Source organism: Bemisia tabaci, chromosome 5, assembly GCF_918797505.1.
Source record: "Bemisia tabaci chromosome 5, PGI_BMITA_v3".
Classification (NCBI taxonomy): Eukaryota; Metazoa; Arthropoda; class Insecta; order Hemiptera; family Aleyrodidae; genus Bemisia; species Bemisia tabaci.
The window spans coordinates 20231550-20252770 of record NC_092797.1 but is presented as its reverse complement, the minus strand read 5'-3'; the positions used below and the strand labels follow the sequence as shown (position 1 = coordinate 20252770).

Below are 21221 nucleotides of genomic sequence, written 5' to 3'. Positions count from 1 at the left end.
ATTCCAAGAGAGAGGGCGCCAAAAAACTAGAAAAGCATACTACGCAATACTTAAACTCCTCAAAACATCAGTTATCACTCATCATTGGGCAAAACTATCGGTGACATTATGAGGTAACTTTAAACTACAAGAAGCTGTTAACGGGGGATCTCCAAAATATTATGCCTCAAACCGTGCATCCGTATAAAAATTCTCACTATTCACATCAATTTATTTTTAAAAATACCAACATCTATAGCGCTTTTGAGCCATGATATTCTCATCTATCACGTTTATCAGTCAGACCTGTAGTTTTCGGCCTCTTTAAAAATAAACCTCTCAATTCGATCTATTATTTTCCCGCCCCTCCAAAGACTCAATCTCGACTTTGCTATTCCGATTCTGACCTTCTTCAAACTCTCGTTTTTTTCTCATTTTCGACAAGAACCTGCTAACGGAGAATATCTCCAAAATATTATTCCTCAAACCGCACATCAGTATACAAAATACCCACGATTTATCAATTTATATTTAAAAATACAGACGTCTATCGCTGTTGAGCCACGATATTATCATCTATCACGACTTTCAATTAGACCCGTACTTTCAGGCCTCTTTAAAAATAAACCTCTCAATCCGATCTATTATTTTCCCGCCGTCCCCCCTCCTCCTCCCTAATCCAAAGAGTCGATCTCGACTTTGCTATTCCGATTCTGACCTTCTTCGAGTCCCGTTTTTTTCCTGATTTTTGCGCGTTTTTGCACGGCGCTTATCTAAACGCGGATCCTTGCATAAGATCTCACGTGTTACGCGAACTGGCAACTGACGAGCAGGAAAGCGGGGGGTGGGATGCCGGGTGCTTTGGAGCCGGCTATGGCCGCGCTCTCGTCCAGTACCCAGTGATTACACCCGTTTAAGTAACAATAAACAAGTCGGAGTTATCAGCGCGAGCGGTATCAGTACCTGTCAGTGAGTGTTCACATGCCAAGCGCTACGTCGTCGTCGTCGTTGGTTCATCCTCGCCGGTCTGTCAGTCTTGTCTTGACTCTTCATCAGTGCTACTGTGTCGTGATTCCTCTCTGTGTTTAGTGCACCACGAACTATCCTTACCCACGAACTATCCTTGCAGTTCCACGCTTCAGATTTTCTGGACTATAGTGATTTGCCGACTTTTAGCACCTTTAAATTGATATCCTCGTCAAGTTCTGGGTTTCTGCACTTCGAAGCCGTATTCTCCGTCACGCTCGAGTTTGCCGGCCCATGACCTGCCTGCTTAGTCATTCGTTACAGTTGTATAAACTGGTAAGTTCTAATTTGTCACGGTCCATTTTAGAGTAAGAATATACCATACCTGAAAATGTTATACCACGCTGAAAATGTTTTTTTCGCATGCTTGATAGTTTCCCACATGAGTGCCCATGTGACTCGAGGTACGTAGTGAGTACTCGCCCACCCAGATGCCACTTTGATTTACAATCCATCTGCCGACAATACTATGAGGATTGTCTTTTTGAGAGGCTCTCGAAGTTTTATACTTCAGAGCTGCTCCAAATGTGAGTACCCTTTTGATGGTCACGTTGTCATCACAGAAAAACCCTAGGACATGTGGGTCACTAGCGCTATTTCTAGTTAAGTTTACTTTACGTAACACGGTGTATTTTTCATTCCTCTTTTTTATGAAACCTAGAACGTGCATCCATCCAATGAAAACTTGTAATTGGCTCATGCGCGTAATCATAGTTTCTTAGTCACTAAAACCAAAAATACTTACGACTGTGCTTACTAATTTTTCACAGCTTATACTCAAGAAAATTAAGAATGCACCACTTCTAGATATAAGTGAGAGTTTCTCGATACTCTATATGATTCCTAAATAATGATAATTATTTGATGACTGCATAGAACCCCATTTGCAATCATTACAATCATTCTTATATACCGTTCATTGATTCAGTGCCAAAAGATTCCTTCAGTCGGACAATGAATGCGGAAATCGACAACGTAACTTTGAAGCAACCTCTTCTATTTTCAGTGTTGTCAATAATTATGCTGCCACGGTTCTTTTTTATGAAGAAAAAACCAATTAATATAGCAATACTTGGTTTCCTCCGGCAAAACTAATATTAATTTTTTTAGAATGACCTTAAATATTGGGATACGTAATTTGTATATCCACAAACAAACTTTCAGCGTTCAAAGAGTGGTATTTCGAGACTTCAGCGTAATTAGGTGTTGCTAAGATTGTCAAACTGTTTATAATTTTAGAGGACCATCGAAGAAAGGAAAATGTGGTCATCTGACTTCTCTATATACCTCCGTAAGTTTCCTTGTAGGAATGTAAACATGATATGTCCAATCGAAAACACAGGAAAATGCGGAAACAAGGCTAAAATACAAAATACAAAGGCAAGACGTTTCGGTACCTTACGGCACCATTATCAACTGCTAAAATAGAATTAAAAATAAAAACTATGATATGTCCTACTTTTGTCAGGGGCTTTTTGCGCTAGGCACTAAAGCCCTCCCAATAAGGGCAAATCTCTTTAACAATACATATGATATTGGATTTAACAATGGATTTATCCATTCTCACTGAAACCGCCTACCTTACGTTTGCTTATTTTTCTCTTTACTTACTTTTTACTTTTTACGTAATAAATTTTGAAGATCATGTTTGGAACTTCTGTTGGGGAGACAAATGTATCAAGTCTTACGAAAAAAGTCTCGATTACCTGTCGGTTGTCAAGTTACATAAAAAATTAAGAAAGTGCTCCACCCCATACATTCGCGCGCGATTCCTTTTGGTCTTATTCTTATGATCGTGGGATACAAACGTGTCATTGAATACACTTACTCAATTACTTATGCAACGTGGGCTCTCACATGAGGGAAGCTATCATCGTTTAGCCGTTACATATGCATTTCGATTGTTTTTTTCTCGTGCATCTGCTAAAACGGATAATTTGAGGAAAACGATCTTCGCAATTTTACGAGTTTGTCTCGTGTCTGGACGCAAAATGTTTCCTCCTCTTTACATTGGATCTCATCATTAATTGGATGTTTCATCAATTGATTACTTCCAACCTAAAACAAGGATTAGGAATCGAACCGCGCTTGCTTTTTAATTCATTCCAGCAACTTCTTGAAGTGATTATTTAGCAGAAAGTAAGCACATACAGATATCGAACAAATTTTGGCAAATCACTACTTAGTTTCACTTCGATTGTTTGATATTTTAAGAGTAACGGGCCCGTTTATTGGCAACATTTTAAAGTGAAACCAGCAATTTAGTAACATTTGTTGGATATATCGAGTTTTTTTTTACTTCCAGTGTAGACTCACCACAAGATTTCTAGAATTTAAATAGACTAGGGGGTACGCCCCCTGATCACCTCACAGCCCATTCACGTAGCGCATCGCGCCTCAAGCGTTATGCGTTACGTGTTAATCTTATGATTTTATATAGGTTTCGTAGAGTAAGATACGGGAAAAATAGGGTCCGAAAGTAATACACGTGTTGTTTATGGTTTGAAGGCGATGATTCCGCCATTAACGCTCTCTTTAATTCTTATTCTTGAAAATCCCCTTCATTATTCATAATCGTTATCTTAAGTTTAATTTCTCATTTTATATTTGAGTCAATTTGTTGCAAGGTATCGTTTTACTTTTACCTTATCTTGATCATTTCGTGGTCAACCTGTGAAAATAAGTAATCCATGTTACATTCTGAAGGCCTCCTTCCGACTTGGCATAGTGATGCCTTAACAAAACCCCGAGGCAATCCATTGCTTGTGCTGAGTTCAACGTGTAGCGGGAATTGCCCTGGGTGCGACACAAAGTTGCCAGATAGTGAAAAAACGTGGATATTTTACGATGAGTTAAACGAAGAAACGTGCTGGATTCTCATCACCACCCGACATCAGTGGGGACTGCCGGCGCGGCCGGCATGCGTGCGGTGACCATAAGCGATGTAGCTTGTGCTACAACCACTTCTCCGGACAAAAGCTTCCGCAAAAAAAGCTGCCTCGATTAAAACGTTGCCTTCTCTTTGTCTCATACCCATTATTTTCTACGAAGTTTGTCTATGACTTCTCGATTTTCTCGAAATGAACTTTGATGGCAAGACATTTTCATTTGAGGAATGAGAGCCGAAGGACTTTTGATTGCGCATACACTAATCTAGTCACTATCGGGACAACCTTTAATTTACACTGGAAAAATCATGCATTGGATTACAATTGATTTTCATATAACCTTTTTCTTCGATGGTTCTGCGAGTTATAAGGAAAATTAGGGGAAACTGCCTTTTAATTTCGGCAAATCTTTCAGTATTTCTTCCTTTTGTATCAATATATCGCAATATAAAGGCATGTTACTTCAAAAGCTTGCATATTAAACTTTATTAAAACTAATATACAACTTAATGTGCGTATGTGCGGAAATCGATCAAATACCCAAAAGAATAGGTCCTTTTCAAAAAAAGAACATGTCCATTTTTAGATGAACCTTAGCTACACCAAAATAATGGCGTTTTGAGGCTTATCTAAAAAATGGACTTGTTCGTTTTTAGAAACAACACGTTCCCATAAGCATATCCTGCATTTGCGGATCCAAAGGGGGCGTAGGCTCCCCCCCCCCCCCTCCGTTCTCCCTAAAAAAGGAGGAAGGAGAAGAGAACAAAGAAAAAAGGAGGGAACGGAAGAAAAAAGAAAGTAGGATGCTTAGTTTTGCTTATTACTCATGACGTAATTGACTCAAACTGCATTATAGATGGTTTAAAATTTTAAAAAGTTTCAGGAAAATTTCAAAATTTCCCTTACGCTCTTCCTCCTTTTGAAGTGTCTGGATCCACCTATGAGCTTGCGTGAATTTTACTATACCTCACGAAACTCAGATGCATAGTTATGTGTAGCTTTTTTGATCCTGTTCCCTCGTAAACGCACAAATCATCAACAGCGGACCTTAGAAGCACGGCAGCAATGTGTGGGGAGAGAAATCCAAGGCGGAAACTGCCGCAAAGCCGTATCGTACGCGGCTCTCCTGGGCGATCATTCAAAATTTACTGACCGCTTAGCGGAGAGAAGGAGTTAGCACATAGCAAACGGACCTTGAGCCGCTCAAGACAGCAATAAAATTAATTAGCATCGAAAGCTTACGGTCTCTCACATCTCAATGTAATTACCAATGTTTGATTAGTTGGCACTCAGTGATCAACTTATCGGTGTCAGGATGAGTGGGATTTAACTTAAGGTGAAGCTTCGTATAGGTTGATCAATCCGGCATTTGCAGGTCCAAGTTCTCAAAGGTGTGGCTTTAACATATTCATTGCTAGTTTCGCCGGAAAATATCCGAAATTTCGAGAGGAAACGGTGATTTAGAGTTAATGCTAATGATCAAAGCCCATTTGAATATCAATATCAAGCAATAAAGAAACAAAATACTGCATCCTTAAAGTTTGAGGTCCAGCATTTCTACTTACTGTAATTAATTTACAGAAATCTGATGAACCCATCGAATTAACGGAGAAAATATCAAAATCATCAGTATCAGAGCAGTTTCTGAGGATAGGACACACTTTTCTGCCAAGAAAGCATTGTAAAATATATTGACACAGTCAAAGTAAGGGACGCAGGATGTTATTATTTGGTCTACCTCACAAAATGAAGGCAAATCCGTAAAATGTAGACACTTTCCTCTATACCTAACTGCTAGTGCTAATGAAGCCTTGAACGTAGTCTGAGTCAGATCACTGCAACAGGCAGAGTTTGGCCTTTTTTCGTGTTTTTAAATTATATTTTGACTATCCTTCTTGATTGATAGAGTCTATGTTACGTAACTGTATTGTATAGGGAGTAAAGAGTATGTTGCTGTATTGATCAACATGCATTATTTGATCCATCAATTAGGTTTGAACCAGTAATAAGGTACCTAAATTTGATAAAGTTATCCAACAATAATTATTGCTCCTTAGTGTATGCATATAATTAGAATTATGTGAAGAGAAAATTTTCCTCCGTCACTTTATTCCTTCTTTTTTTATGTCAATTAAAATTAAAATAAAAAAGTCAAAGAAAGAAAAGATGTTAAAATTAGAAAGAGGCTCTGCTACTGTCATTCATTGTTCATTAGGAGTAGCTCGATTCTTTCAGCGCTTCTCTCTCTTCTTCTTTTAGGGCGAGAGTTTTACAAGCAGACTTCCTTCTTTGCAAAAGTGAGTTCAAGGTCGCCTTGCAAAAAATTGTGTCTCAAAAAACTCGATGCAGGTGTTAGATTTCCTTGATAACAGTCCGTTTGGGCGACACGGTCGGTTAGCTTCGAGACCGTGAGTAACCGACTGAATCCTCTATTGCCAAATGCAAACATAAATTATCAATACAAATACAGACTCTTTCGGCAAGCTGTATAAATTTGAAAGTTTCAAAACAAAGTAGACGTAAACCTGATTGACTCAGCGCTCTTTAAAATGCGACACGACTTAAATGAGTCCACTAGTTCCTGTTTACTTTTTGGGAAACATTCGATCCATCAGCCCGTGCATTTTTGAATCGTATGGTTGTCCTTCCGTTTTTTTATTTTTCATCCATGTTAAAAGTAGGATAGTAAAATACTGCTCTGACTCTGCTTGGCGGATGGTTTCTACGTTTGTAACATTTCATTTAAAATTAAATATCCCGCAGACTAAAATTAAATGAATTAAAGCGATCTGGCAACTGTCGTACCTGCCATGGAAATACAACTTTTAGCGACTTATTCATACTTTTCGCGGCTTTTTATCGCACCTTAATGCTCAAGTATAAATAAATAATACTTCATCAGAATTTCAATACAATCATGGTCATACGCTACCACCTTCTGCAGAGATTCAATCATTTTGTATTGCTCACGTGCTTTTTTTTCTATACGCCCGCAGCGTAAAAGTTCATCACTGAAAATTATGTCAGTATTGGGTAATGCTGCGACAAAAGAGTAATACCCTTGGAATTATGTAAATATATAGCAAGGGAGATGAGAGCCTTAAAGCTTTTTTCCCCAAGTCTACTTTCATAATATCTACTGCATTTTTACCTATTTTGTAACAAAATCTATAGTGCAATTACGAGAGGTGTGAATGGCCTAAGTTGCTAAGGCACCTCTATAAAATAAACAAATGCTACTATTACTACCCGTTCGACTACTACTACTGCCTATCTCTTTGTGTAGGAAGCAGTTCATTAGGAACGTAACAAAAAAGACTGTAGCCTCCTCTCCACAACATAACATGAATCCAACTTTCTAATAATTACCATAACTATATTACCTACTTTCCTCGTCTTCTCTTGTACTTTCATTATACTCTTATTTTTCCTCTTGCTCAGAATCGGATTTAAGTCAGCGCGTCATAGCTCAACGAATATATGAACCAATGCATTTCTTGATAAACTTATTAGTAAGCTTGATTCTTTCCTGCTAACACCGGCATTTAAGTTTACCTTGATCAAAATCGCAGCCACCTGCAATAATAAACCATTTTCTTTTCAAATCAGACCTGATCCAGGGCAAGGATATCCGGCCCAAGTACTTGTCATGGATCAAGCCCGTATTGCTGCTAATTGCAAGTGAAAGAATTTCGCTTTCCTCGAAAATCGCGACGAAGGAAATAGTATTTAGGCTGCCATGCTTAACAAACATAACCGTTTTTTCATGAGACGTCTCTCAAAGAAATATCACTTTGATGGAGAAATGGATTGCCTGTCATCGATCTGTCAACAGAGGGCTGAAAAAGATCCTTCTTTCGTCATTAAGAGAGTACAGTCCGATTATGTCAGTAGATGTCGGAGTTTGTCGAGATATAACAGGTGCACACTTAGGGTGGATATCCCTTCTATTGCAGCCTCAACTTCGAGAGTTTTTTTTGAGTTTTGGAGTTCGTTTCAGAGAAAACCAATGGCACCATCGAGTTTTAAGCAAATTTTTACATTAGAAGAAGCAAGTATAATGTACATCCAAATTCGCACACATGCAAGAGCTGCATCGCCTGATTTTCGATACACTTCAAACGAAATCGCTCTCTTAAGAAATTTTACTGCGGGGACCGAGATTTCTTTTTCAACGGAACGTTACGGAAAACGTCAACTTCGACTAGGGGGCGCTCATTCGGTCTAAGTCGTTGTGAGGGTTCATTAAACTGCACAGTACGGATTCGCTTTGAATAAAATCCAATTAGGGGACGGAAACTGCTCCGGCTATACTCTCCGTGGGATTCAACGTCCTGCGCCACCAAATCGTGGAGCTAACTTCCTATTAGTAGCGAGGCGTGAACGATCGATCATCGATATCTCCCCATTTGAAGCTATGGTAAAGAATCGATTATTGAGGTGATCGTTGCGAGCACCCCGTTTATCGATACTTTTCCATAGGTTTGAATGTCAGATCAGTCGATATATCGCAAAGCACGCCTCTTATCCTCGGGTCCTAATGGACTTTGACGCTGAAATTGGCCCTTCCGACTACGTCTAGCGATAAGAGCAATCGATCCAGCGCCGCGACGCCCTATTCAAATGGAAGTAGTCCGCGCCGCGACGTTAATTTATTCACTTTAACGTGAAATCTTGTAAATGCATTTCCGCGCGATGCTCAGCAAGTTTCATCGCTCATTTTCCTCTTTTTTGCATTTTAACTAATAGCTAGCATTAATTATCACTCTTGATGGACGTTCTAGGTTATGATAACCGAGTAAAAACGAATTTTTGCGGTAGTGTGATAATGCATTTTAAATTATAATATTGAGCTTTTAAGTACATTAAAAATTTTGAACGGGGTTGTAATTTTATTTATTTGTGTAAAATAGGTTGGATTTGAAACTATTCTTCTTTTTTACTTTCAAATAATTTGAGGATAGAATTTCATCTTTCTCTCATTTTCTACTTTTTCTACGGGGGGCTCCAACTTAAGAGGACCCAGTATGGAAAAAGTATGGCTCATTGTCTTGCAGCCGCAAGCTACTATAAGCTTTTTCGTAGTTGTGAGGAAACCATACTTCATTCATACATTCTATTAAGTCATTCAACCACAAAAAATTACTTTTGAGAAAAAAACAGAGACAGATCGTGATGCGAATGTAACATTTTTGGGTCTAATAACCGTAAATGCGTATCGATCAAAAGTGTCGGTCGGCCAGGTATCGAAAGTTCATTTTCCAGAATTAACTATTCATTCACATGCAAACGTGGTTTTTTGCCTAACTTGTAATTTGGAGGAAAATTTTTAGAGAACGAATTCCCCATTAGAAAGTTCCAAATCAAGATATTTTTTCAGCGAAGTATGCAATGATATCGAAATAATGATATTTTATCTCCATGTTTCTGCTCCTGCCGGGAGATGCCTGGCTGAGGTCAACGCAGCGATAACTCGTGGGATTTTACAAGATATGCACTGATGAATCAGACCATTGAGAATGATTGTCAAATGACCACTCATTGTTTGCAACTCTCATCGTAAAAAGCCTAATATGAAAATAGGTCACCTCGCTAAAATATTATCATCTATTTGTCAAACTCATATCAATGATTTGATGAGAATTTTTGGCTGTTGGCCTCGAGCGAATCCTATTATGCATCAAAACATAGACGAGGTGCACCGCTTTCTTGAGCTAATCTCGTAAACCAGAGCTTATTGATAATTTTTTTTCTTCTACGTATTCCATCCTGATTCCATCTGATAGAAAGTGAGGATTATGTAATGCAGATAATACCAAAATGAGATTCTGAGTCCCTTTTTTGGAGCAGGAGCCACTTCCCGTTGAAATTCCCTCCGCCCCCCTCCCCCTCCTTATCCTACTGTTGCATGGAGGGGATGAGAGAGGAAGCCAACTGCACCCGTGCTTACCTGAGCAGGTGAGAAGAAAGGTTCGGGAATAGTGGTCTCTGTGCCACATTTTACCAATAGCTTCCCATGATCCAGGGCTCATCCAAGTGCGGCTCACTCATCCTGTGAGCCCATTCCCAATCATCTCCCCTCTAGCTGGACCTTGGTTTAATAGGCGCGTCGAACGTTCTAGTAGGTTCTCTCTTGATTATTCCATGACAGTGTGCCTTTTGGTTCTACTGGTGCTACACGTCACTGTTTACACCCCGACGTCCAAATTCTGATCTTTGTTATCACTGGTGTTGGTTGGTGATTTTTCCACACATTATCTCAGAGGTGCAACCGAAAAACCGAGAGTGTGATTTTTAACTGAGAACTGAGAAGTAACTGTTTTATGTTTTCCGAAAGGAGAATACGTACGATGGGAGATGACTTTGGTAAGTTTGCTTAATCGAGACAGGATGAGTGTTCGCAATTTCTTGTTTACTCTCTGTAAGGAGTTTAACCTGCCCCTATGCATATCGGGTTATTAGTTTTGTGCCGTTTTATCTACATCAAGAAAAACTGAGCAGCCCACCAAAATTAGGTAACATTGTATGTTATTGACGGCATACCTATAGCGCCTCTGACTGTCTTAGTTCCGTTGGAAATGTCTAATGTATGCATCCTAAGTTATTTCTTACCAGTATCCATGGCGAAAAGAGGGGGGCTAGAGGGGTCCCCCCCCCCCCCCGAAATATACTTGGCCCCTCCCAAGAACTGTGAAGGATTTTGCTAACAAAGCGCATGACGTATTTTCCATCTTGAAAACTGGCATTGAATCCATTTTTCGGTGAGAATAGGTCATAATTGCTCCTAAAACGACTCAATTTTTCAATATTTCCTAGAGGAAGCGAAAATAGGGAATGACTGTTGGTAAAGCGTTACAAAGTTTATCCGGTAGGTAATAACGATTTAAATTATAAAATCGAAAGACTCTTCTCGGTGATATCGTATTCATATTCATCATAACGAAGCAAACATTCCCAAAAAGAGATTTTTAAACGAGCAATTTATTTTGAAAATCACACTTCTTTTTTATTTGATCAAATGTTCATTCCGGAGATCAATGTATCACCTATCGTACGTCGGTATCAGTACGACACTATGTCATGACCAATCGTAGGGCCGATAAAAATGACTCACGCACCCAAACATTCATCTCGACCTTGTACGTCATAAACTTTCGCGGTCGCATCCATCCTAGGCCAAGATGGTGACAGGTGAGGAATTCTGACGAGTCAGTGATGACGTGTTACATAGGTATAGCTTTTGATAAATTCTCCTTGAGCTGTTGCAATATTGCGTGAAAATTATGTGCACCATGTTAACGGGACAAGATGAAGTGTACTTGCTACTGTCCGTTGCAGTACCCGTAGTACTGGCACTGGCAACAAGGGCAACTCGCCGTAGAGCAAGCTTTGCTTGGATGCTGAAAAGGTGTATGGGCAGTAGATCATCGTTGCGTCATGGCAGTTCGACAATCGTGATGAAGCAAAATCTTGTCACTTAACTCGAGATTGCTCTTTTCAGTCATTAGTCTTCATGACTCGTATAAGTTGCTCGTCTCAAAAGCATTTTGAATTTATATTCTCTATTTCTTCAGAATAATACCTCACAATGATGTAGTCGTTGTATACGATCGCTTACGACAAGTGATCATCACGTACAACTTTTTTATGCGAAAGTTATCTCGCCGTGTTTGCAATAATTTACGTTGATCCTTTGTAGAAATCTGGCAAATTAGCAACCGATTGCCAGATAATGAATTGCCATTTTTCGGACTTTTTCGGAAAAAGGACGTATGAAGCTTGCAATGCTGCTAGGATTGTGCAATTTCTTATAGCGTTTGCGGCAGATGCAATCCATTCACATTTAACTTACTTCTGTACAATAGTGAGAAAAACCTGGAGCAGATTCAGGCATAAATTAATAGCAAAACTGTCCGATAAGTCACTCACAACTAAAGAACTTCGTTGCACAGTGCTCAGCAGCATAGGAAATCTCATACGCCCTTTTACCGAAAAATGCCTCAATTGTTTTAACTAGAGATTTTTCAACATCATTTGTACATCGAAAAATATTAAGAGGTATTCGAATTCTTTGTTGCAGATAAAAATGGGCGTCACACAGGTCGAAACCCAAACAAGGATCGAAGAAAGGCTTTTCCCGTCATTTCTAGATTTAAAATTATGGAATCCGGTCGAGAAAGGTATATTTTAGTCTTCTTCTTAGTTATTATATACTCATGCAATTTTTAAATTATTAACCTTTTTTGGTTTAAAAACAACACTTGAGCTCTCAGAGGAATTTTCATCGCAATATTCCTAACCATACTTTCCTCGTCGCTCAAATACTATCCTCACATGTTTCATTGAAAATTTCACGTGATATAGAGGATACATCCGTATCAACTTCTATTTCTGCTATAAAAGGATCTTTGAAGTGTTCTGCCATTGAGAGGTAATAACTCCTGCTCTCTCAAGTTATTAATTTCAAAAAGCTCTTGAGATGAGTACACCTGCAGGAGATAATTTCCTGGTTGGGAGTTTAATTTCTGGTGAGATTGAATGAAAAACACCTCAGTTTTGATTGACAATGTTTCATCATTTTTATCTGTTAATCATTGGGCTTTCTTCTGATTGCCGGCCGCAAATGTCTTCGCGCATTATTGTGGAAAATCCTTTCGTTCAATTTTCAATTGCACGACTATGGTATTTTTCATAAAATCTCAACAGGAACTAAATTTCCAACCATAAAATGACTATCCTCTGTATCTGTATACTTTTCGCAAGAGCTTTTTGATATTAATAACTTGCTGGAACTGGATTTATTATTTTCTACTGGCAAAGCATTTCAAATATCTTTTTCCAAAAGGCATTATTAAATTATATAATAGCGTGCGGAAAAAGTATCGGGAAAAGTTTGCGGAAACGTAGCAAACCGGAAAAGCCCATCATCAGTGTCATAATTATTTCAAAATCCTGCGAAAGATTTTATAAATCTCATTTTCAGAAACAATTTAGATTAATACCAAATAAAATTTCTCATTTTCCAAACACATGTGTCAGTTTTCCCCGATAAAAAATAAAATGTTCCCCCACATTTACCTCTAGGTAGATATTACGACGTCATTTTAACTAATTTATTTTTTTACGTTACAGACGAAAACACCAAGCAATGGGAACCTCTCTTCCACAAGAGTAAATTCTTACGATCATCATCCCTGAATAGAATTAAACAGTTCCCAGCGTACCTTTGCAATCAAAGTTCTTCTGATATTTTGATCTGGATTCACGCAGCAAAGGCTGCACTAGCTCACACATTTAAATCAGCAAATAAACAGGTAAGCAAATAAATGGGTTTTTCTTCCGTTTAAAAAAGAAATCAACGTAACACTTTTCAAGATTGGATGCGACCCCATGGAAGCGGTGTGAAGACTTGTCTGGGGGTAGCTTTCACCCCAATCCGATTAATGGTTGCATCTACCGTCAAAATGGGAAAAAGCGGTTTTCGCGCGAGCAAAATCCATTACGATAGAGTTTTAAGTGATTCCGGAATCAGTTTGAACTCATTTTTTTTATAATTTTTATCTTGTTTTAAGATTATTCTTAGCTGTATTGCCGATGGAATTTTATCTGGAAGGTGGAAAAGTGTATTTTGAACTTAAGTGGCTCAGGTTCAATATTTGCAACGGTTAAATGGCAAATAAAACGGCACGACTCATCCCTCATTCACGTCTTAAAGAGTTTTATCTCCTTTTTTCATCCGCGCCGTACCCGAACCAGTGGCGTGGCGTGAATAATCGATTATCGATATCCCGCCATTTGAAGCTATGGTAAAGAATCGATTACTAAGGTGTTCGCTGCGAACACCCTGTTAATCGATCTTTTTTCATAGGTTTAAATGGCACAACAATCGATGTATCGCAATTCACGCCACGCCACTGACCCGAACGTGTGACGTCATAATGCTCTGCAATTTTATTATTAGGTACCCATTGTTTTTGACAGCGTCTGACACTATCTATGTTTCTTACGTTAAATATTTGACAAAGAGCTCCGTGCAAATTATATTTTCAAACTGTCACTATGGGTATCCTAAACTCGTCACGATTAGAGTGTTCAAAAGTGTATTTTTTCCTTAAATTAGAAACTAATTTCAAGTTGTAAATTAGTATCCTGAAAACTTCGAAGACAAACTTCTTACCATGCCCAACATTTTCTCATTGGAAAACTATTTGACGTCATTTTTTGAAAAGTTCTATAAGATCTTTTTCTGTGGGAAGAATATTTTGTGAAAATTTTAAGAAGTAAAATTTGATCTTTTTACTTTGAAACAATGAAATAACAGCAGAAATTCTAAAAATTGCGACGAAAATTTTTGATTTTTAGTTCCATCTGACGATACATTGAGAAGTATCAGAGTCGTTTCATTATTTCGTACTGTTCGTGACTTGTGAGCTTACCTTAAACCTCCAAATTGCTCTGATTTCCCACCTGATCTCTTAGATTCAAAAATTTTCTCTAGGAATATCCTATTAGTAGCAAATTTTGTTCTGGATTGAGACATAAGCACCTAAGTGTACCTTTGGGTGTCTGTTTGCTTCTCTAATTGAAAAATATAAATTATCTAATCGTAATTCCTTTTTGTTTGTTTCAGTTCCAATCATTAGCTTTCATTTTGGCTGTCTACTCTGCTCTGTTTCTTTTAGCGGCTCAACTGTGTGCCTTTGTTGTCATTTTATCATCTGCACCCATGCCAACCGGTTTAATTTTCATGTACGGCAACATTGTTTGTCTTTTCGCCCTAGGCCTCTCCATTCTCCCACATCAAAACCAAAACGCTATGAAGAAAAGAAAACAAAGCTAATTGTCAACAGATTGAAGGATGAAGCAAAACTTAGACTTCAGCCTCAACCTCTTACAAAATCACCTACCTACACTGTATATATTGTAAATTAAGTTGTTTAAGTCAGTCACAAATATAAATTGTGATCATCCTTCCCTCGTGTTTTGATCGCTAATACATTATTAGTTGATTTACTCATGTTGATTCATGAAGACTGTATATAGAGTGTTTTTAATTGTATTACTTAATTAATTAATTTATTTATTTAATTTATTCTATTCATAACGAATTAATTTTACGTCATAGAGACTGCGATTGAATGACTGTGCCTTAAACTAAAGTTCAAGGTTAAGTACATACAAATATTTGCGGTTCAGTTCGAATCCAAAACTTTTTTATTTTTATGTTCCTAATGCATAAAAATGTTTAAAGAAAAAGGGATTGATGCTATGAGAGGGTACTTATCCTCAATGCCTCTAGCATGGCTATACGTAAATAATTTTAATTTGCATAGCGGGGAAAAGCACATAAATATCGTCATAATGATTATAATAACCAATTAAAATATTTTAGAACTGTGTCTCAACATTGTAGTTCCTGACACCTTTGGTCTTTTAATACAATCTTTAGACTTAATGTAGTTTCTGAACTTTGACTTTCTTCGACTTGTATCCGTGAGCATTTAAAGACATCGATTAGTTAATCTCGAAAAGTTTTATCTTTGTTCTCTTTCGTCCCATAAAATTTACATTTGATCAAAATTTAGAGGAGGCTAATCATCTCCATTTTAATGGATGAAAACGCCAGAGTCTTAATTTAATCATTTGTATCGCACCAAAGAAAATAATATTTTCGTACGTAATTTTATTGCTCCACGTAGGTTTTACGGGATCTGTTTGATTTTTCGCCCAGAAAATTGTATTTTTTTGTGTCTGTAATGAAAAAGATCTATTAATGTATCAAAATTGTGAAAAATAATTGTATAAATTCCCACGCTAAGTTCCATAAATACAAACCCCAATTGTTTAAATTATCCGCTTGTGTGTGATACAATGAAAATTGTTTTTAATATTGCTTTGTATTTAGGATCAATGGTCTACATTTTACATCTTTTCATGTGAAAAATTTTATTCTCAGTACAGATTTTTATAAACTTCGAACTAACATTCAAATTTTCGGACGCTGACAACTATTAAGAGCCATTTACATAAGAACATCCAAAAGTAAATTGGTTATTTTCTATTAAACTCTTAAGCTTCTGACTCTACTGGAGCTTGAAATGTGATTTCCGCTACCTTTTTTTCCGCGTCTTACATCGAAATAATTTGCAAGAATTCATAGTCCCATACTTTGCGAAGCACATCAGTTGTCAAAATCTAATTAAAATCTGAGAGAAATATGTTTCTACCGATTCTACGTGGCATTGTTTTGATTGAAAAAAGCTGCCCAGCCCTTTTTCAGATGAACTTTGAACGCTTAGACTATACTAGAACAAAAACTCAAATTCCTGCAAAACATTTTCCCCTGTCTTCGTTTGTATTTCCAGTCACTTTAATTGCTTTCCATGAATGAGAGGTAAAGACTGGTCATTTATGACAAATTTTTAATTTTAAGATACCAATTGATAAATATGTTATGTAAATGTTATGCATTATGTGATCTATTAAGAGAAAAATAAAAAACAATTTTGAATCTCTTTTTGGTAATAGAAAATTGTCTCATTTTTGCACCTTTCTTTCTTAACTCTCGGGTCTCATTTATTTTCAATTTCTTTAAATTTAATGGTTCAATTATAAATGAAATTTTGCCACCTTGGATGCCAATCGTAGTGTTTTCGTACGGCCAGATCAAAGGATCCCCTTCAATCAGGAGATAGACAACTTGCATAACAATTCGATGCAGTGTCACGACTTTACCATGTAAACGTAATTAATTGCAATCTAAGCTAAAAAGGTGGGGCCAACTCTGATGAAAACACTCATTTTTTTTCAAAGGGGGCAAATAAGAACTCCGTTGGAAATAGAACAAACTCGTTAAAGTCAAAACTTTACAGTTTTATTTCTACCCCCTCAGAGTGGTATATCACAGGTTACCATGCCGGCAGAAGAGACATTACGATTGGCGATTATGCGTGGCTGCATGGAAACGCCGACGACCTATATTATTATGATCCATCGGTATGATAGGTTTCTTAGTTGTTGTAAGTTGTTGTGCCGTGAGGGAAGCGAGTTGCTGGGGGCTCGGCCTCGGGAGCAAGGAATCGACCACTGTAGAAATAAAAACCCCGTGTCAGCTCAATATTTTTCATCGACAAATAACTTAAACGTGGATTAATTTGTGACGTAGCAGGGCCAAATGGACCGCGTTAAGCAGAAAGGAACCAAGTCACATCAGCTTTTGCCAAATTTAATCGGGGGATTTAATTTTTTATATGAAAACGGTTATTCGGATTTTGGTGCAAACAGTGAATGTTCTGCATAGTACCTATGTAGCAAATTCCTTAAAATTTTCAACAAAACAAATACGAACAACTTCTTCTCGTAAAATATGAAATTGTCCGCAGGCAAACAAGTTGTGTGTTTGACAATAATAGATGTGGCATGGTTCCTTTCTGTTGAACGCAGTCCAAATGTCTCTCTAAGTGGAGGAAGGTGGACGAGATAACTAAACTAGGTTGATTCTGCATCATTTGGCGCAAACTACACCCAAAAATTTCAGAATTTGATCCCTGGGCAGCAATTCAAAATTTCAGGACGAAAAACGGGGAACTCGAAAAATCGTTGTTAAAGTTTGCTACCGCTGCTGCCTGTCGCACTGACGATTTAGGTATTTTCAAACGCATATAACATCATTAAAAATGAACATTTTTGCTTGGAACTTTGACCCCGTGTTTTTGAGAACATCAAGAAGTGATCAGCATCAAAAAGTAAAAATCAATTTTTTCTACTCCAAATCGGATTTTTGCTGCACAACACAATGTGTGGTTCTACCGCAGGGCAAATTTTGCCTCACTGCATCACATTAATTTCAATATGTATAATAACTGTATCGGATTCAGGAAAAAAAATTAAAAACGAGAAAAGACGATAAAATCTCTCATTTCCTGAAAGTTAAAGTATAGTAATTTCTAATTTGTTCGTCTTTCGGTGATACAAGAAACAGCGCCTTTCATTAGTCTAGTTGAGAGAAAAACCAAACACGCAATTTGGCCTAGAGCGGCGCGGTGCGCGTGGCGCAAAGAGTAATGATATAACGAGGACTTGAGATGAAAAGGAGAAGCCCTCGGCGCGCCAGTCAGCATGAAGCACATATTAGCGCCTACAAGACTCCATGAATACTTCACGCATTGCGTTAAACGTAGTGCGGTCAGCATCAGCGGTTGGCGTGAAACTCACAGTGCCTACAAGACAGCATGAATACTTCACGCATTGCGTTAAACGTAGTGTGGTCAGGAGCGGTCGGCGTGAAACGCATAGCGCCTACGAGACTGTATGGATACTTCACGCATTGCGCCAAACAGTGCGATTGGCGCGGTGGCGGAAATTAAAATTATTAAACCACATTCATGTTTATTCTTTCATAATTTTTTCGGCCATGTCTAATAAATGAAAGGCCTTGTCCACAAAGTTTCGCGCCAAGTTCCGTGAACTTTGACTAGTGTTAACAAGGCTTACCTAAAAAATGTGCCAAACACGAGTAAACGCGTCTTATGCACCCCTCCTCCTCCGGTACGTTCGCTTGATGGTTTGTATCGATGTTTCAAAACGAATGAGAAGGGGGCGGAAAAATACAGGCGGCCCATGGTCGGCATGTAGGTAACTATGGCCCTGATATGGTGATTATAAACTACTTACATCTTCGAATGAACGCGTCTAAGTGTGTCGTATCGATTTCCTGGATGAGATCAATATCATCATTTGCGCCGGAACTTTGAGATTCCATCATCCCAAAGGGATTCCACTGACTTCTTTCAGAACCCCGGTTTTTGCCTCCAACCGAGGGTAGGAATGACAGTAGTGAGTTGCCACCATTGGCAATGGACGGTGCCAACTGTTGTCTGTACCAAGTGGCGATGTCATTGAAAATTCGCGAAAAAGACTCGGGGTTTGAGAATGATTCTACGAATCGGTAAACTGGTTCAAGTTGACTCCGTAGACTTCTCTGAGCAGGCTCTTGATTATTCTGGGGTAGTTCTTGCGCGGTGCCATAACCGATAAAGCCGAAAATGACCAGAATTAAGAAGTTTCTTCGCTAAAACAATAACCAAACATCAACTTTCAGCCGTCTGCTTTCCGAATGCGAAAAACTTTGAGATAAAACAGAGAGTGGACTTCCAGACGGAGTAAAATGTCATAGGCATCTTTCAATTGGACAACATTTTGCAATTAGGACCTATATTTTAAGACTCAGTTTACAAACGACGTACGTACTATTAGTTTTCACATGCACATGAGTGTTTTCACGGATGGCCGAAAAATCGCAGTTCCTACTTGCAAAATGTAGTCCAATTCACCATCAAAATAATGCGGAGAATACATTGCACTTGTGAATATATCCATATTTTCCATATTTTCTTCCCACGTTGAAACTTCAAAATCGCTTTAGAGTCAGTTAATTCAAGCATCTTCATCCGAATAATTCAAGTCAAATCTTACTTTACTTCTTACTCTATATTGTAAAATCATGAGAGTAACGCGTAACGCATAACGCCTGAGGTGCGAGGCGCTTCAGGGGAGTTGGACAGCGAAGCAGTGACCCCTTAATTGGTGACGGAAAAAATAATTGATACGTCATCGCATTGAGTGACCAAGTCATGAAATTTTAAATTTTCTGGTATTTATCGTATCCATTGCTATCCAAAACCAAGAAAAAAAACCTGCTCATTGGAAAATACCCTGCAGGAGGTGCGTTGACTTGAAATCTATTAGAAAATCATTAGACTCAATATGATTTTAAATTTAGGTACATGTATGACAATGTTATTTCGTCGGCTGTAAAATAAATTAGTGAATTTTCAATGTGAATACTGTGTTTTATGTGAATGAAGTGAGAAACATTTATTAGGATCAAGTTTATAAGTTGTGCTCATTTTAAAATTATCGTTCGAAGTAATAGATTGAACTGAACGAAAAAATCGAAAAAAAAGTTTATGAAAATCATGGATCTACCGGCACATAATACGATTGAAACAGGTACTAGTGCATATGCGTTATTTTTTTTTACGACCCAATCAGTTATTTTAACTGATTTAGATTCAAACTACATGTAGGTATTAATAAGGATAAAATGTAGTCGTACAAAATTTCATTTGTCCACATACTAGAGCATTCGCGTGTCATTCGTCAAAATCCTTCTCAGTTACATCTGCAAAACCCTGACACCACGGGATATGAGAGGGCTCAAAGAATATAGCATACAAATTGTCAGTAGAATCATAGTAGCCGAGGAAGTAAGATTATGTGAAAATGAGGGAGATCTCTCCAAGTTTTTATATGAATCGACATATTTTGTTTCTATTTAAATTTATTTTACCCGATAGCTTTTGGTGGGCTACGGTGCTTTTCCCACGGTTATTCGTGAGCCAGCAGTAAACATTTACCTATTGAAAGATAGAAGAATCGGCTGGTTCAGTTGACGCTGAGATAAGAAACATTACTAGTAAAAATAAACAAATTATAATAATATACAGAAACAAAACAAACGATATTTCGATAAATAAATTCGCCAAAACCCTCAACATTGAAGGGCTTGAGTCGTTGATGAATTTATCAAGAAGAATGAAACAAGGCATGACTATGGACACCATCTCGAAGAAGATAATTAATGAGAGCGAACTTACGATTTTTTGACCCATTATCCTACTGTTAATGAGAGCAATAAAATAATATTGAAAATTAGACAAAAGACTTTTGAAAATCAATCAGCAGCAAATTCGAATTAAAACACCATCTCTATTGTTAGGACTCGCGGAAAAGAACTATTGTCCGTGAGGAGAAAGCAGTAATCAATTCATCGGTCAAAGATTTTTATTACGGTTTTAAATTTCCTCAGAAAGCTGATAAACGTAGTATATAATGAGTTGAAATTCAGTCATTAAACACTCAGTCTTACTTTTTGGCTCATAAAGTTCATACTGCGTGTAACGATACGAGTCAAAGCTTGCTGGAAAGTTTAACCTATAGGTAGGTGGCGAGTGGTCATTGCGTCGAATTTATCCTTAAGTTCCAAGTTAGAGCTATGAGCCTCGAGCTCGATACTCTTATTGCAATTGATTTTAGCTTTAGCCTTTCATGTACCTGACCAGTTTTGTTTATGAACCAGGAACAGTGAACAGTGCTCTATTCGGTTATACTCGACACTTTGAAAATATTTCATGATATCTCCAAAATACTGCTGAGAAATGACTATTCGTACTGCATTTCACTGCATTATGCTGATAAATGCAACTTTAAACGAAGCAAAGAACTATTTTCAAATTTTTTGCAAATACAAGGAAAACATATCATGCG

The 21221-nt window shown here is 37.9% G+C and overlaps 2 protein-coding genes across 3 annotated transcripts; one reads left to right on the top strand and one right to left on the bottom strand.

Annotated features, from left to right (window-relative positions):
- The first annotated feature begins 924 nt into the window (after positions 1-924).
- Positions 925-16425, top strand: LOC109044148 (uncharacterized). Of its 2 annotated transcripts, none has more exons than XM_019061707.2 (4): positions 925-1281; positions 11974-12073; positions 13026-13207; positions 14524-16425. In XM_019061707.2, exons 1-4 carry the CDS (start codon positions 1240-1242, stop codon positions 14731-14733), a joined length of 534 nt encoding a protein of 177 aa, XP_018917252.2. In that variant the 5' UTR covers positions 925-1239; the 3' UTR covers positions 14734-16425. The 2 variants fall into 2 exon arrangements, with proteins under 2 accessions (XP_018917252.2, XP_018917253.2); XM_019061708.2 differs by lacking the exon at positions 925-1281 and adding an exon at positions 10236-10259.
- Positions 16426-16745: 320 nt separating this feature from the next.
- LOC109044147 (uncharacterized) lies at positions 16746-20710 on the bottom strand. The gene is made up of 3 exons (XM_019061705.2): positions 20552-20710; positions 18567-18963; positions 16746-16979 (listed from the first exon to the last, which is right to left on the bottom strand). Exons 1-3 carry the CDS (start codon positions 20564-20566, stop codon positions 16825-16827), a joined length of 567 nt encoding a protein of 188 aa, XP_018917250.2. The 5' UTR covers positions 20567-20710; the 3' UTR covers positions 16746-16824.
- Between the last annotated feature and the right edge of the window lie 511 nt (positions 20711-21221).

What these genes read in the sequence shown, in the direction of transcription:
- LOC109044148 (XM_019061707.2), top strand. Translation starts at nt 1,240, where the DNA reads ATGACCTGCCTGCTTAGTCATTCGTTACAGTTGTATAAACTG. An exon ending in CGTTACAGTTGTATAAACTG is followed by an intron (nt 1,282 to 11,973) that starts GTAAGTTCTAAT and finishes TCTTTGTTGCAG; the next exon opens with ATAAAAATGGGCGTCACACA. An exon ending in TTAAATCAGCAAATAAACAG is followed by an intron (nt 13,208 to 14,523) that starts GTAAGCAAATAA and finishes TGTTTGTTTCAG; the next exon opens with TTCCAATCATTAGCTTTCAT.
- LOC109044147 (XM_019061705.2), bottom strand. An exon ending in AGACGCGTTCATTCGAAGAT is followed by an intron (nt 16,980 to 18,566) that starts GTAAGTAGTTTA and finishes TTATTTCTACAG; the next exon opens with TGGTCGATTCCTTGCTCCCG.